Raw genomic sequence first — 13,870 nt, 5'->3', positions numbered from 1 at the left:
TTAAATGAAAGCAAATGTTTCCTTCTTTCCTCTTCTGTGATTGTCAGGAAGGAGAATCAGTAACTTCTGGAAGAAAAACACAAATAAGCAGCTTTCAAGTATACAACAGATTTCTGAACTTCTGTTCAAAATTCATCTGCTCTCACTGGCTGGAAGGGGAAGTGGAAGGGCCCAACTGATTGTGCAGGAAGGCAAATCTCACCTGGGGTTGTCCGTCAGACAAACATATACATTCTTAGTACCAGCAACATCCACTAAGGTAAGTTAGCTATGTATTTAAATGAATAACATATAATAAACCCACCAAGAACAATGCAGCATCTTTAACACCAAGTAAATCAACTTTGCCTTTCTGGTTTGCGGAAAAATGTGGAGAACATGCCCTTGAGCATTTTCCATTAGCACAATGTACAACCATTTTAACAAAAGTCTCGCTTGGTCTAAGCTCCCCTGCTGTCACAGTTCCAGCATTGTTTGCCCCCCAGAACCTCAGAAATGCATTTCCAGTTTCCCCTACTAAAAGCCCACCTTTGAAATCAAATTAAAAAAAACAAACCAAAACAAACAAATAAAACAAACAGAAATAGCCAAACATTAAATGAACAAGCAGAAAAGGGACTCAAGTGAAGGAACAAGCCTATCTTTATACCTTCTCTTACTGCTCCAAGCACTGGACAAATTTAAGATCAGCAAAGTCATGAAGTTAAAATAACTTTCTGAAAACAGTAGGTGAAAGGTGGGTAACACAAACTCAAAGGCTTTATACTTCATTCTGCAATATTCACACCATTTCCAGATGTTTTACACCCAGCAAGACCGATTCCAACAGTAAAAGGATCATGTGGGCAAGTCCAGCTGCTCATGGCCAGTAACAGATGACAGCTCATGGACAGGTAGCAGAAGAGCACAGAGTAATGACAACAATGGCATGGATACCAAACGTGTGTCCTCTCTATTCAAGACACCATGCACCAGAAGACATTTCTTATTTCAGGTACACCAAGTTCTCTTTACACATCAAAAATGCCAGGAGGGAAAAGACACCATGCCAACTTTATTCAGAACCCTTAAAATACAGATGAGGATCTTGGAAAGCAATAACAATTAAATATCCTGATGAAGTAGGTATTACTCCTCTCTGAGAAAACTAAGAAAGAGATTTTAAACTTAATCGTCACAAGTTACACAGCAAGCAGACATAAAACAAGAAGCTGAACTCTAATTTGAATCCCGCTAACAAGGAGATTACCTATCTGCTTCAAGTTAGACATGCTTCCAATACCTTGCTGAATTAGACCTTATGTGGCCATTCAAAACACTGGACCAGTCTACATAGCCAATGCTAGAAAAATAAAAAAACATGTAAAATAAAGACTGAGTCAATTAGTATTATAGAATCACAAGTTTATTGCAAAATAAAACAAGTTTTTCCCTCAACAGCACATGCCAGAACTGTTAAAATCTTATACTTTCAGCTGAGTGTTACTCAAAATTCATATCCCAATTATTAGAACCAAACTTAATATGTGTATTCACTTTCACAAAAGACTACCTGCATTTATTTATGATTTATGGGCTTATCCAAATATTTTCAACTAAAGGCAATTAACTCAAGTAGTTGAAGAAAAGACTTAAGAAATTATTCCTTAGCCAAACTATGGTTTAAGTATATTTGGAACAAAACAGGGAGCCAATTAAAAAAAATAGGCAAATAAGAAACATCAAGCAAAACAAAAAAACCCAGGACTTGATGACAACTACCGTTTACAATGGTCATCTCAACAATTGTTTCGGTCACCTCGGCTCCTCATCACAGTACACTCCAGTTTCGAACATTTGGTTGAGCAAATTAATTACCACAGTTAAACAAGATAGCAAATCAGTCCACGTCTTCGACTAGAGAAATTCCTTCCTTTTTTTCTAGCTTAGACACCTGGAAGTTAAAAGGAAACTGATTCAGTAGTAAAAATTCATTCGTATTTAAAGTCTCCCACCTTCTCAGACTTCCATCGCAAAACAGTATAGAGCCCAGATTTACCAGCAGCTGGCTGCACGATATGCTCTAAGGGACAACTGAGCCAAACAAGGTGTTAGTTGCAGTCAAAAGAGAAGGTCAAACTTTCTTCCCACCCATCCCCTTTAACCTCCCCCCAGCTCCATGCTCCCATCACTTCCTAGTTTTTTGTCAGTTTGGTGACTTCAGTTGGCTGACCAAGGAGTGAGAGAAGCACCAAAGCCATCTCAGAAGCCAGGAGAGACAGGGAGGCAAGACTGCCTCTTTCAGTGCCAGCTGTCAGATCAGATCAGATCAGGCTGTAACTTGGAACCCTGCCCGTAACTGAGAACCTAGAATAATTAAAATGAACACAGGAAAGAAATGCTTTTCATGCACATATACACAATTTCATGAAACCGACCTTCACTGTTCTTAAAATGTAAGAAAAGCAATTACCTTATATTAAGCTAAGCTGTTACTTAGATTCTACAAACTCTTGGGAGGGTAGACCCAAAAGCACAAACTAAACACAATGTTCTGCACGTTATCTCTAACTCTAGAAAATTCAGTTCTACATGCCTCAAATCTATGGGGATATATAGGGAAGGTCTTATTATAAATTCCCTGTTCTTGTGTTCTTTCTTCAGCATCTGCTACTGTTCACAAGAGACACACAATGATACTCAGGTTGATAAATCTTTTGGTTTGACCAAATGCAGCTGATCTTGTGGTACGACCAGTAAGCACTGGACAAAGCAGAGGACAGACTGCAGATACCTAATCCTTGCGGGTAGGTGTGCCAGCTTTCTTCTGAGCTGTGTCACAGTTCCTTCAAATTATGCCAGCTATTAAAATCCCAACAAACATTTTGGCACCTAGAAACAGTTGAAGCACATGCTCTCACCACACGCCCTTTACCTTAACACACATACTTTGACCACACATCCTAAAATCAAAGGCAGAAGCTAGACAGTGCTACTGGAGTTCCTAGGTTGCTCTAAACCACTAGAAATTTTATCACCCAGGTGGAACCTTCAGCTAGAGCCAAATGACATTAAGACTCCAAGGGCAAATCCAGCAATTCCCAGCAAGCACTATGATCTCAACTTCCTCTTACTCCTGTTCCTTCTGCAGCAGATACAGAGGGAGTTTTGCACTTAAAACAGCGGATAACTACATTGGCTTCACTACACTACAAACATCTGAAGTAGAAAAGTCCTTTCCACAAATCCAACAGATTTCTCCACCATTAGCACTTCAAACCATTTCCCTTCAGAAACGAGCTCAGGCTGTAACATGACTCTCCTACAGGAAACCTGGCATTACCTAACTAAAGGTGGGGTTTATGTCATTAGAGTTTATGCCTTATTTTCACAGTCCTGTTCCTATGCCAGAAAAACCTTAAGTGCCACTTAACTCCCAGGAGCATAATTATCAGTGAGACGTTGTCCTAGAGAGTGATTGTCTTCAGAATTACAATTGTGCTGAACACGCACAGTACACGGAAACCCTTACAGTACTTCCTTTCTTGAATAGGGCAGTCTCTACTTGCAAGTCATTATTTTCCAGTCCTGCAAAAAGCTATCCGTAACAATCGGTTATCAGTTCAGGTTACTGCTGAACTTAATCAGTTCAGGTTACTGTTGCCTACATAAAAGATTCTTCCCCAAAGTCGACTCCCAGCTTTCCAAAGTAAATTGCAATGGCTAGTACCCTTGCATAGCACAACTGCCATTACAAACAAATCTACTTAAAGAGTACAACAATATCCTGGATCATTAGAAGATCTTAATCGCATTTACTGTAAGCATAAAATAATTACATTTTGGTCCAAACCCTACAAAAATATTTTAACCAACACTGAAGCCAAAAGAACTTTTGTCCTGGACTTGAGAGGGAAAAAGTCCAAAATGATGGAAAAAACCCCACCATGCAGACCTACAAAAAAGCACTGCACGTGGTAGCTTTTATCCTAAGTTTCAACGTAGTAAAACACTATTACAGCATGTCTGGCATTTCTGAGACGAGGGAATTAATATTTTATTACATATATAAACATATTCTTAAAAGCAACTGAGGTGTAAAGTCTCTGGCACAGAAAACTTCAAGGTGCTAAAATTCTTAAGCCCAGCACTTAATATCAGAAAAATGCATTAAAATAACGTCAAAAGGTGTGACTAAAAACTACAAAATGTTAAGCATGGTTCCAATAGTTGCTTGAGCCCCTCCACACCTCACAGTGCTCAAACTAAGCACTGTACCATTAATGTTGCTGTATTTGAGCAAACACATATTTGTGAGTCAACTGACTTGAGGTTCAAAAAAGGAACTGTTGCAGATGTAGGTGGGAGAAGCATTCACAATGAACTGCTGCCGCTTACTGGCTTTTCCCACGCAGATGTAGGTCAAGCCTTAATCCTGCAATTAAACAGATCCCTTCAGACAAGTCCTGAAATGAAACCGAAACACATAAGCTTGTTCTCCGCATTAGCACAAGACTTCATGAATATGGGTATACGTATTAGTTTCTGGCTTCAGTACATATATTTTCTTTTTTGTTTTTTTTTCTTACTTTCACAACAATATGACAAGTTGTATTTAACAATGAAAAAAAAAACAAGCCAGCCTACACTGAAACCTGAGAACTCTTAGCCTCACAGTTATGTGAAAAAAATGATCACAAGTTATTTCTGTAATAATTATCATCCTATATGGTAATCTGTCTTCTGCTGGAGACTCACTGGAACTAGAGTCCCATTGCAAGGACTCTAAATATAAAACCAATCATGAAGTAGAGGACATTTACCTGTTCATCTATGCACCTGAATTGCCAGGACCATGTAGTATTATAAAGGAAAGGCCTGAGGTCAAATCGGTTGTCATCTGGACTGTAGTTTTCAGCGTGGTAGGAAGGAGTCAGAGTGGTCATTTTATGTCTGTTAACAGAATACATCCTGAAGAAATGCTTAACCTTTGATGCCACCTGGTGTACAAAGAATATAGCTTTTATTCAGATGAAGTTCCTTAGTATTTAAAAATTTAGAGGAGAACAGTATTTTGGAGACTGTGTTCTAGCTTTACACATCCACATTAACATTTATAGAAAGTATCGACCACTACTAGTATGAATCACCATGGATGACCCCACTTGTGGGAGGCATTTAAGACCATTTTCAGACACTACCTCGGTCTCTATTATTTACCAGTGAAGAAGTGCCTTGTAAGAAATCTAACAGTAAGCACTGGCCTCTGCAATTCAGGTAACAATCTGAACTTTTTCCTTTACGCACTTCTTATGCAAGAAGGCAAGAACTGCGTAACAGCAAAGCTGATACCTCTTCAGCATACATATTCTTTCAAAGCAAGAGCCATTTTCTGTCTCAGAATACATAACCAAAGGCTTCAAGAGTAGTTAGCCATGTATATTTCAGAGAATAATTTTGCCCTGAAGGTATAGTTCTGAAGTAATTGTTTTCAAATTACCCAATTACCGTTCTAACAGTTTGCAACACAGACAACAAGCTCCTTTAATTTTAGAGATGCATACCAGTTTTTCCAGCATATTCTGCTACAGTTGTAGAATAATCTCTAAACACAGAATAATTCACTGTCCCCTTCAGTTAAAGGGAACTCTACTCGACTTTTCTTCAGACATACTCTATTTTGGTGAAGACATTGCATGATTTGATTTTTTTTTTTTGTATAATACCTCTCTTGGAGAACAGATTTCCTTCCACATATTAATCAGCTTACAGAACATACTGTATGGTCCAGCCTTTGCAATTTTTCTTAATTTGCCATAGACTGAGAGCTCTGCGTATGTCATCCCCATATCTGCCTGAAATCAAACACACGGAAAGTCACTGAAAATATTAACTACACAAATTTTAATTACTGGTTCATGGAGCAATTACAATAACCCAGTTTAATCAAAGAAACACCAAAATTAAATTGCAAATGATAAAAAAGACAAAGAGAGAGTAATTTTGAGTAGGGGGCGGGGGGGAATTTAATCTCTCTGAAATGAGATTTGAAATTCTTCTATGAATGTATTTGATTTGGCCAATGAAAACATTTCTTTCCTGAGAAATACTTGTTCACTTTCCCTTAAATGTAGTGTGTATCAGTAAGGTAAGGCCAAATGAAAAAAAAAACCCAACAAACATTAATTCTAGTTCAGCAACCCTTTGCTTTATCATAAAGAGTTTTACAACACCCTACAGTTAAACATCCAACAGCCCTTGGAGGTTTAGGCTTACCAGTCCTCTCTTATCCAGGTGGCTAGCAAAGAGACAGGCACAGGGACAAGAGGAAGGGCTTTGCCACCAGTCATTTCAATAGCAGTAAGGCCCTGACTGACCCCCTTTTGATATTAAGAAATAAGAAACTTTAAAAAACAAAGGGAATTTCAGAACACCCATCCTTCTAAGTGCTCAAAACATAAAATAATTCAAAAGAAGTTAATCTGGTGTTTTGGAAACTGTTTTCAACATGGATAAGGCTGGTGTGGGATACTAGTGCCTTGTTAGCAGCTTTAAGACCATGTATAACATGCTTGTCAGCAAGCATGGATATATACAAGAGCAAACAGTAGTTCCTGGACAGAAACCAAACTTTGGGATAAAGCTTACCAGAACATTTTAAAGTCACTGCCCATTACCTCATCAGTTTGAGTCACTTGTCCATCCACCAGAGGCTCTAACTCCGCAGTGGGTGGAGCTGACATGATGCTGTAAAAAAAAAACCAACAAAACATTAATTCTATCCAGCCTCATGAGTACTAGTTAACAGTCTGGTATGATAAAAATTAAGTGCTTTATTCAAAACTCTAAAGGGCTAAAAAACTCTGAAGAAATCATACTTTCAACTTGTTCCAGGTTTAAAAAGCGACACTTTATAACAAAAAAATAAAGCATCCAGTTCAAACAGTTCCTTCAGTGGAATTAACACCACAAACGCTTGTATGCAGTAACTTTTGAGACTGGCGGCATTTTCAGCACCCAGCAATTTACATTGCGTAAGCCTACACAATCATTCAAAAACAGAGGGATGTGCAGAATACTTTTCTTTATTAACTTTTGCAATATTACTGCAGCTCAGCTCTGTTAGCTGAGAAACCCAAACTATGAAGTCTACAATATGCTGCATACAAATACAGTCACCAAATACTACTGCTTCACTACTCACCTTCTGAGGGCAGTGAGCTGAAAATTTTCAATACAATATTGTATGAAGTTCCTCAAATCAGTCTTGCTGATTCCGCCAATGGGATTGATATCAGCACTTGAGCAATCATATTTTGTCAAGTAACCTCGGAGACTAAGCAAGAGAGAATTTTATATAGTAACAGTAAAGAATAATGTAACGTTAGTATAATATATAATCCTTTATACTATAGACAATGTATCTGTGGTATAAAGACATGAAGAAACAGACTGCATATTGTTAATATATTTATACACAAGGGACAAACATATTCAGCTGCAATGGGGCTACCCTAAAGCCATGAATTTGCCAGGAGAAGGAAGACTGTTTTTTAAGAAATTATGAAGCACTGCAGAACTGCCCATGTTAAGGTAACACATCTGATGCAAAACAATTAAAATATTGTCCTGACCAATTAAAAAAACAAATGCCCAAACACTCCACAGAATCAGCACACGCTACTTTCACAGTTTGAGAGATTAATCCCATAATCTTATGGGGATTGCTTTAATCTTCAAATAGTTGGCTCTAATAACAGTACTCTGGATTTTTAAAACCTGTTTTTCAACTCAAATTTCACAACTTCATTCCTAATACAGTAATTGAAAACACAGCAAACAACAGACTGGAAGGTTAAGCTCGTAACTGTACAGGCGAGCTCTACTGTAAACATCTATGGAACAGCATTTTATTGGAGAACCAAAGACAATACTTTTGTTAAACTTCTGAAAAATACACAATTTTCCATTCAGGCAGGTTCAACTGTTTTCATTAATTCTACAGCTATTGGTATATTCTTAGCTTGTTACCTCTTCTGAGTAATGATCTACACTGGGATTTGGTAGAGTTGCAAGGAAATTCAGTGACCTGTTCCCAGTTCACCTGGTTTTACATTCCTAACTTTCACCAACCTTTCATCCACATTGGCTGACCCTAGCACTAGGAGTCCCCCTGGCATCCCACGAGTCCAAAGTGTCAGCTGAGCAAACAGGTAGGCAAGGACCATTCTTATTCTAGCCTGCAAAGCAAAATAAAAAAAAAAAGCAAATTTACAGAGCACAGTTAATTTCTCCCCAGTTGCTTTTATTAATCAGTTCTGTAAATAAACCCATAAAGAACATCATGCCAGAGGGAAAGTGTTACTGTGAGAAGTATGGTCTTGTGGAGAAGATGCCAAACGCACAGAGGAAAGCTAGGTTTACTACCTGCCACTCCCACAGACTTACATGACTGAGCAAGTTTATTCTACTCTGAATTGCATTATGGGGAGTAGTTGCCATTTTCTACCTCCTACAAGCACTAATATGGATCCACGAAGTATGCAGATGAACCATCTGTCTACCACACACTTTTATGGAATATTAGACTAAAGGCATTTATTTACATAAAATTTGTAAAAAGTTCTCTATGCTTTTGTCCCCACTCCGAAACTCAACTTTTTCTAAGGATGGTAACAATACCAAACAGACCTGAGATTTAGCCTCCAGCTCTACCCACAACTGCATGTGGCGTTAAGCAAATCGCCACACTTCTCTGTGACTAATGCCTATCCCATCGCCAAAAAGCTGACCAAGGATTCACTGTTTGCTTCCAGAGGAGACAGCTGGATTTCTCCAATAACAGCAGGGGAAGAAAGATCAAGTCCTCAGCTAACAAAAACTATCAAACACAACAATCAACATTTAGCCAGAATTAAAACAGAGTTTCTTATTGGGTTGGAAGCTTTTAAGAACAGGCCAAGAAGAAAGCTATCAAGATAACGAAAGGTACAACTGGAGCCAGGGACTAGAAGTCACTAGGGACCTAAGTTTTCTGTGACTCTATAGGATATGTACACCAGCACTACTCAGGCACAGAACCAATCTGTTCCGACACAATGAAAATGCATAACCGGAAATGTGTATTTAAGCTGCATTTTATAAGCCTATTGAAGGTTAAATACCTCCTCACGTAAAAAAAAAATAAATTCCACATTCTAAAACTGAGAGCATCAAGGAGTTGGAATGGGTAAGCTTGACACCTCACACAGAGCCTTTTAAAGGCTGTGAACATTCACCAGAGGAAAGTCTAGTACACTATCAGCAATATTTTTGAGCCCTGACATGCCACAATCTTACTGGAATCACACTTGTCTATTAGAATACTTTGCTACTCATTTTCCTGACCTGGCACCTTGCTGCTGGGATGCTTTTCTAAACAGCATCTAGACCAATGCTATTGATGGAATACACGTGTGTATTATTTCTTTATGACCATCCTATAAAAGTCACAAACAATAATTATCTCGGTATGCTGAGTAACATGGGATTGTAGACTCCTGCTGCAGACAACTATTTACTGGAAGCCCATGTTGTGGACACACCACAAGTTCAGGTTTTCACAGCAATACAAATGAAAGGCCCCCTTGCTACTTTATCATTTTCTATTCTTTCAAAATAATCCAAGAAACAAATGGGTCTGACCTCATTCAGCCTACAGGAAACATACCTGCACATTCTGGAGTGCCGTGTTTTCCCTGCTGCTCCCTCCATAGACAGAAAAACAGGGAGTTCGACCTGTCACCATGCTGAAAATTCCCAAAAGAGCTTTCACAGCTGCATCTATGTTCAGATTGATGTGATAACTGAGAAGAATTCAAACAGAAGTGACTCAGCTAGCACAATCTGGCTATATAAAATTGCATTAAAAAAAGCAACACCAACACAAAATGACATTTTAAGGCTGCTAGCAGCTCAGATCTGGTATGAACAAATGTAGGAAAGAATACACTTTCCAGAGCCTGTTTCCAAATTTCCATGTCCTTCACCAAATGCTTCTAAGCTTGCCTCACATTTAAACACTTCAATAATAATGTCTGTAATACTCCTATTAACACACCTACTATTCCTCTCCTATTTTTTCCCATTTTAAAGTCCAAAAGTTTTATATGAAAGTCTTTGCCAGAACATGACATTTTTTCCCAGCACTTCTCGACTTGTACCTGCCTATTTGCTCAGCCAGAAGTTTAGCCCTGTTGCAAGTATCCTGGCAGGAGTTCTCACTAGCCATGTAGCAAGTGGTAAAGACCCGCTTGCAAAATTCTCGAGGATCCTCAGGGACATAGGTCTCATCATTCACAATCCTGCGCGCATCAGCCAGCACATCTGCATCTGAGGACAAAGCAAAAGAAACAAACGAGCAGAAATTGTTGCATGCCTGCTACCCAGGATATGCAAATATATTGTACATTTCTTGTATTCCAATTTAGCTTTACCCTGCCCCTCACAAATGACTCCATCATCTAACTCCCCAGAGATATTTTCATGTATCAAATAAAAGAATTACTGATCTTGCTCCTAATATTGAGCACAGAAATATTAAACTCTTTTGTTCTAAAACTTAAAGAAACTTCATAGAAAATATGATCCAGTATATACAAAGGCTTACCTAAATGAATATAGTCTACTTAAAGCCAGTTTAAGAGCTTGAACCATGCCTAACCATGCTTTGTAGTGCTGAATTTAACAGGAGAAAATTCTCATGATAAACTCAAACCTCAAAACTACACCAGCCAAGATTATGAATAATATTCTAAGGAGAAAGTAGTTTTGTGTTCCACACCCGATTCTTAACACAAAATGAAAACTATCAAGCCAATTCAAATAACCTGAAACCTGGACACACATTTTTATCGAAATTTCTGAAGAGATACAAAGGATTCCATGAGAACAACTAGGCAAGAGTCTACCATTAACAACCTCTTGCATCTATTGCATCCAGCTAATACTAACCTGTCCATAACCATTAGTGAGCATGGCTCGCTAGACATGTGTATCTACTTACTTCCATTCTTGACTGCCAGGCAAACCTGGCGACACATAGAGTACACTATGCAAGCTGTAGCAGAGCTGTCAATTCCACCACTAAGAGGTAGGAGAAATCCTGCCTTGAAAATAGAGCAAGGAAGATGTTCCAAATAGCAAAATTAGAAAAAAACATATTGTACCATTCAGAAACATACTCTCATAAAAGAATTACATATGCATTGTTCAAGCCTGCTTATGTTCTGCTCGGCAAAACCAAACAAAAAAACCAAGCCTAGCAAACCCTCTTAAACTCTCATCGACTGGATAATGAAATAAGTAGTCAGTATAAACCCCTTGGCTAGAAAAACCTTCGGTATGTCTACACTCTACAGTAAGACAGAAGAGCTCATAAAAAGGATAAAATTTTTCATACCTATTTCACTATTAGATTAGTAGTTCATGTCACTCTGCTTATTTTAAACATCTCCAGTATGCCATTAAAATGTTCTCCTTACTGAAAAAGATGTGTTTCAAGGAAAAAGAAATTCCCTTTATGAAGTAACCTTGAATGTTGCTTTCAAAGAAAGCATGATTCCCAGGGTAAAGGTCTGAAGAGCACACTGAAGTCACATTCTGCATACAGGTTTTAAGCCTGAATGAGCTACCAAGTGAAAAACTCAAAACTTTACACCTTGGACTAACATCTCTTCACATTAACAGCAGCACATCACAATGTGTACTGTCCCTATGGCACAGAAGATGATGTGTATGCCAAGGCAAAGAACAAAACCAGTTGTTCTTACCTGTTTGCTGCGCCTTAAATAGTCCCAAAGCCAACATGCAGGACCAAGGCTGAAATTACAGAATACGCTTATTCCAGGAGGGTTATGGAATAAGACCTAAGCATGTCAATGTATTTACTGTCGCCTTCTGACAAGATACTTTCTTTACTTAAATATAAATAGAATCTTATCTCTTTTTTTTTTTTTTTTTTTGAGGTTTTGCAGTCTAATTCAAAATAACTTTCAAGCAACAGATTCAGTATGTGCTTACCTGATCTCCTCCTCAGGACTATGATGTCTCCACTGGATTGGCATACAAGTAGGTACAGCTACATCATCAGAACCCGACAGAGCAAAGTTCACTTTTACTCTGGGATAAGGATTCACTTTACTTGCCTAAGCAACAGTACAGAAGAATTGGGAAGACATCAATTTTAATGTAACGTATATCTATGCAACATCAGGTCTGTAGAATACTGTGAAAATCAAAAAATGCAAATAGTTTTTAAATTCAATAACTAGTCAAATTTGGCAAGGGTTTACAAACATAACCTCTGTAAAGAATTCTTACCGCTAAGTTACGAGATGAAATCTCTGCTCTGTAACTTCGAACATCCTCCAAGTCCAGAGTAGCAACCAGCACCTCCTATGGAAAGGCTTTCAATATTAGATTGATTCTACACAAACAGATAAACAATGTTTGACAGACCTGGACTAGGAAAAACGCTGAGGAGGAAGAATGCACGCCACTTTTCAATACAGACTTTTATACTCACTTTCCAAGTTATTTCTGACTCGGTAAAATCATTTACAATACAAAGCGAGAACAACTGATTCGCTTTGCTGAGTGCACGGGGACACTCATAAACCACAGCAAATCTACAGCACTTATCAGACGGCTGAACAAAAGGTTCAACATCAGTTGTGGCAAAGGACAAGAGGACAAAGCAAGAGGCATACTAGGAAAGATGAATGTGCATAATTTGAGGAAACCTACAGCTCTGATGACAACTCTACTGAGAAAGGGCTTTTTGAAGTAAAGCTTAAGCTATCAAATCTTTTGTCTGCCAAACCAGGTCGTAATTAGAACACTGCAATCTTTGTCCTTTTGTTCTTAGATAAGGGAATATAAGTTAACAGGGTCTCTTCTAAACATAGTGATCGCATACACCAACTTTTTCATTAAATTCCTCCACTGTGACAGCTCTTCCTTGCTTGCAAAAGCAGGAGAGGGTACTGTAGCTCAGGTCTGGACAATCTGATTAGGAAAAACCTTGGATATAGTTTAATAGTGTAGTAAAAATACATCTTTTTTAGTCTAGAGACACGGACCTAGGATCTGGAATGTCTGATAAATGTTGAGCTTAAGTGTAGCCATACTAATTTCAGGAGTAACTAAGAAGCTATAGTTGAATATATTACCACATCATTGAGTGAAAACTGAGATCCTTGTGCAACTGTTTCCCCATTCATCGCAATCATGGCACAGCCATCGTAATACAGACGATCACCATCACAGCCTTTCTGGTTAGCTAAAATGTATATTCCACCATTCTATGAGGAAAACAAACATGCAGTCAAAAAAAATGTTTTTAGGAATATAGCACCTGACAGAATATTAAGACAAAATGTTATTTTTCTGTTCCTGTCCTTCTCATAATCTTCTTCTGTCTTTACATCGTGAATGATTTATGGCTGGGGCTCTCTCTTGTCATATGAAAAAGTATTTTGCATGTGATACACAGGACAGAAACATGTAATTACATAAGTAAATGCAGTAAGTGAGCTCTATCCCTTTCACACTATCGGAAGGCAGGAGTCATGTGTTACTAGCAAGAGTCATGCCCTTAGCCCAAATAGGGAGGGCTACACTTCTCAATTGAAATGCTAAATTTAAATTAAGATTGAGAAAAGCAGGAAGATGATGACACAAGTTGTGTTTTGATATCTGAGGACAGAGCAGATAATGTTAAATATAACCAAAGCATGTTAAAATACAATGACAAAGAAGCTGTACAAATCAAACATTTTTCATAGTACATTCCTTACTTCATTTTTGTTCCATCACTGTTAGACGGGATTATAGTCTAAATAAATGTCTT

The 13,870-nt window shown here is 38.2% G+C and overlaps 1 protein-coding gene across 3 annotated transcripts in view; it reads right to left on the bottom strand.

The window, feature by feature from the left end:
- Nucleotides 1-1,383: 1,383 nt before the first annotated feature.
- Nucleotides 1,384-13,870, bottom strand: part of NADSYN1 (NAD synthetase 1) — a 19,145-nt gene continuing 6,658 nt past the window's right edge. Inside the window, exons 9-21 of one of the 3 annotated variants that reach the window (XM_037402027.1) lie at nt 13,191-13,322; nt 12,340-12,414; nt 12,040-12,164; nt 11,790-11,838; nt 11,024-11,126; nt 10,182-10,350; nt 9,689-9,824; nt 8,113-8,219; nt 7,184-7,315; nt 6,657-6,726; nt 5,706-5,834; nt 4,803-4,979; nt 1,384-1,933 (exon numbers count right to left, since the gene is read on the bottom strand). In XM_037402027.1, coding sequence (XP_037257924.1) covers nt 1,880-1,933; nt 4,803-4,979; nt 5,706-5,834; nt 6,657-6,726; nt 7,184-7,315; nt 8,113-8,219; nt 9,689-9,824; nt 10,182-10,350; nt 11,024-11,126; nt 11,790-11,838; nt 12,040-12,164; nt 12,340-12,414; nt 13,191-13,322 — 1,458 coding nt within the window. In that variant the 3' untranslated portion in view covers nt 1,384-1,879. The other 2 variants (XM_037402026.1, XM_037402028.1) reach the window with 2 other exon arrangements.

The sequence above is a fragment of the Falco rusticolus genome, chromosome 10 (genome assembly GCF_015220075.1).
Source record: "Falco rusticolus isolate bFalRus1 chromosome 10, bFalRus1.pri, whole genome shotgun sequence".
Classification (NCBI taxonomy): domain Eukaryota; kingdom Metazoa; phylum Chordata; class Aves; order Falconiformes; family Falconidae; genus Falco; species Falco rusticolus.
The sequence above is the reverse complement of the archived record's forward strand: the minus strand, read 5'-3'. Positions and strand labels throughout refer to the sequence as shown.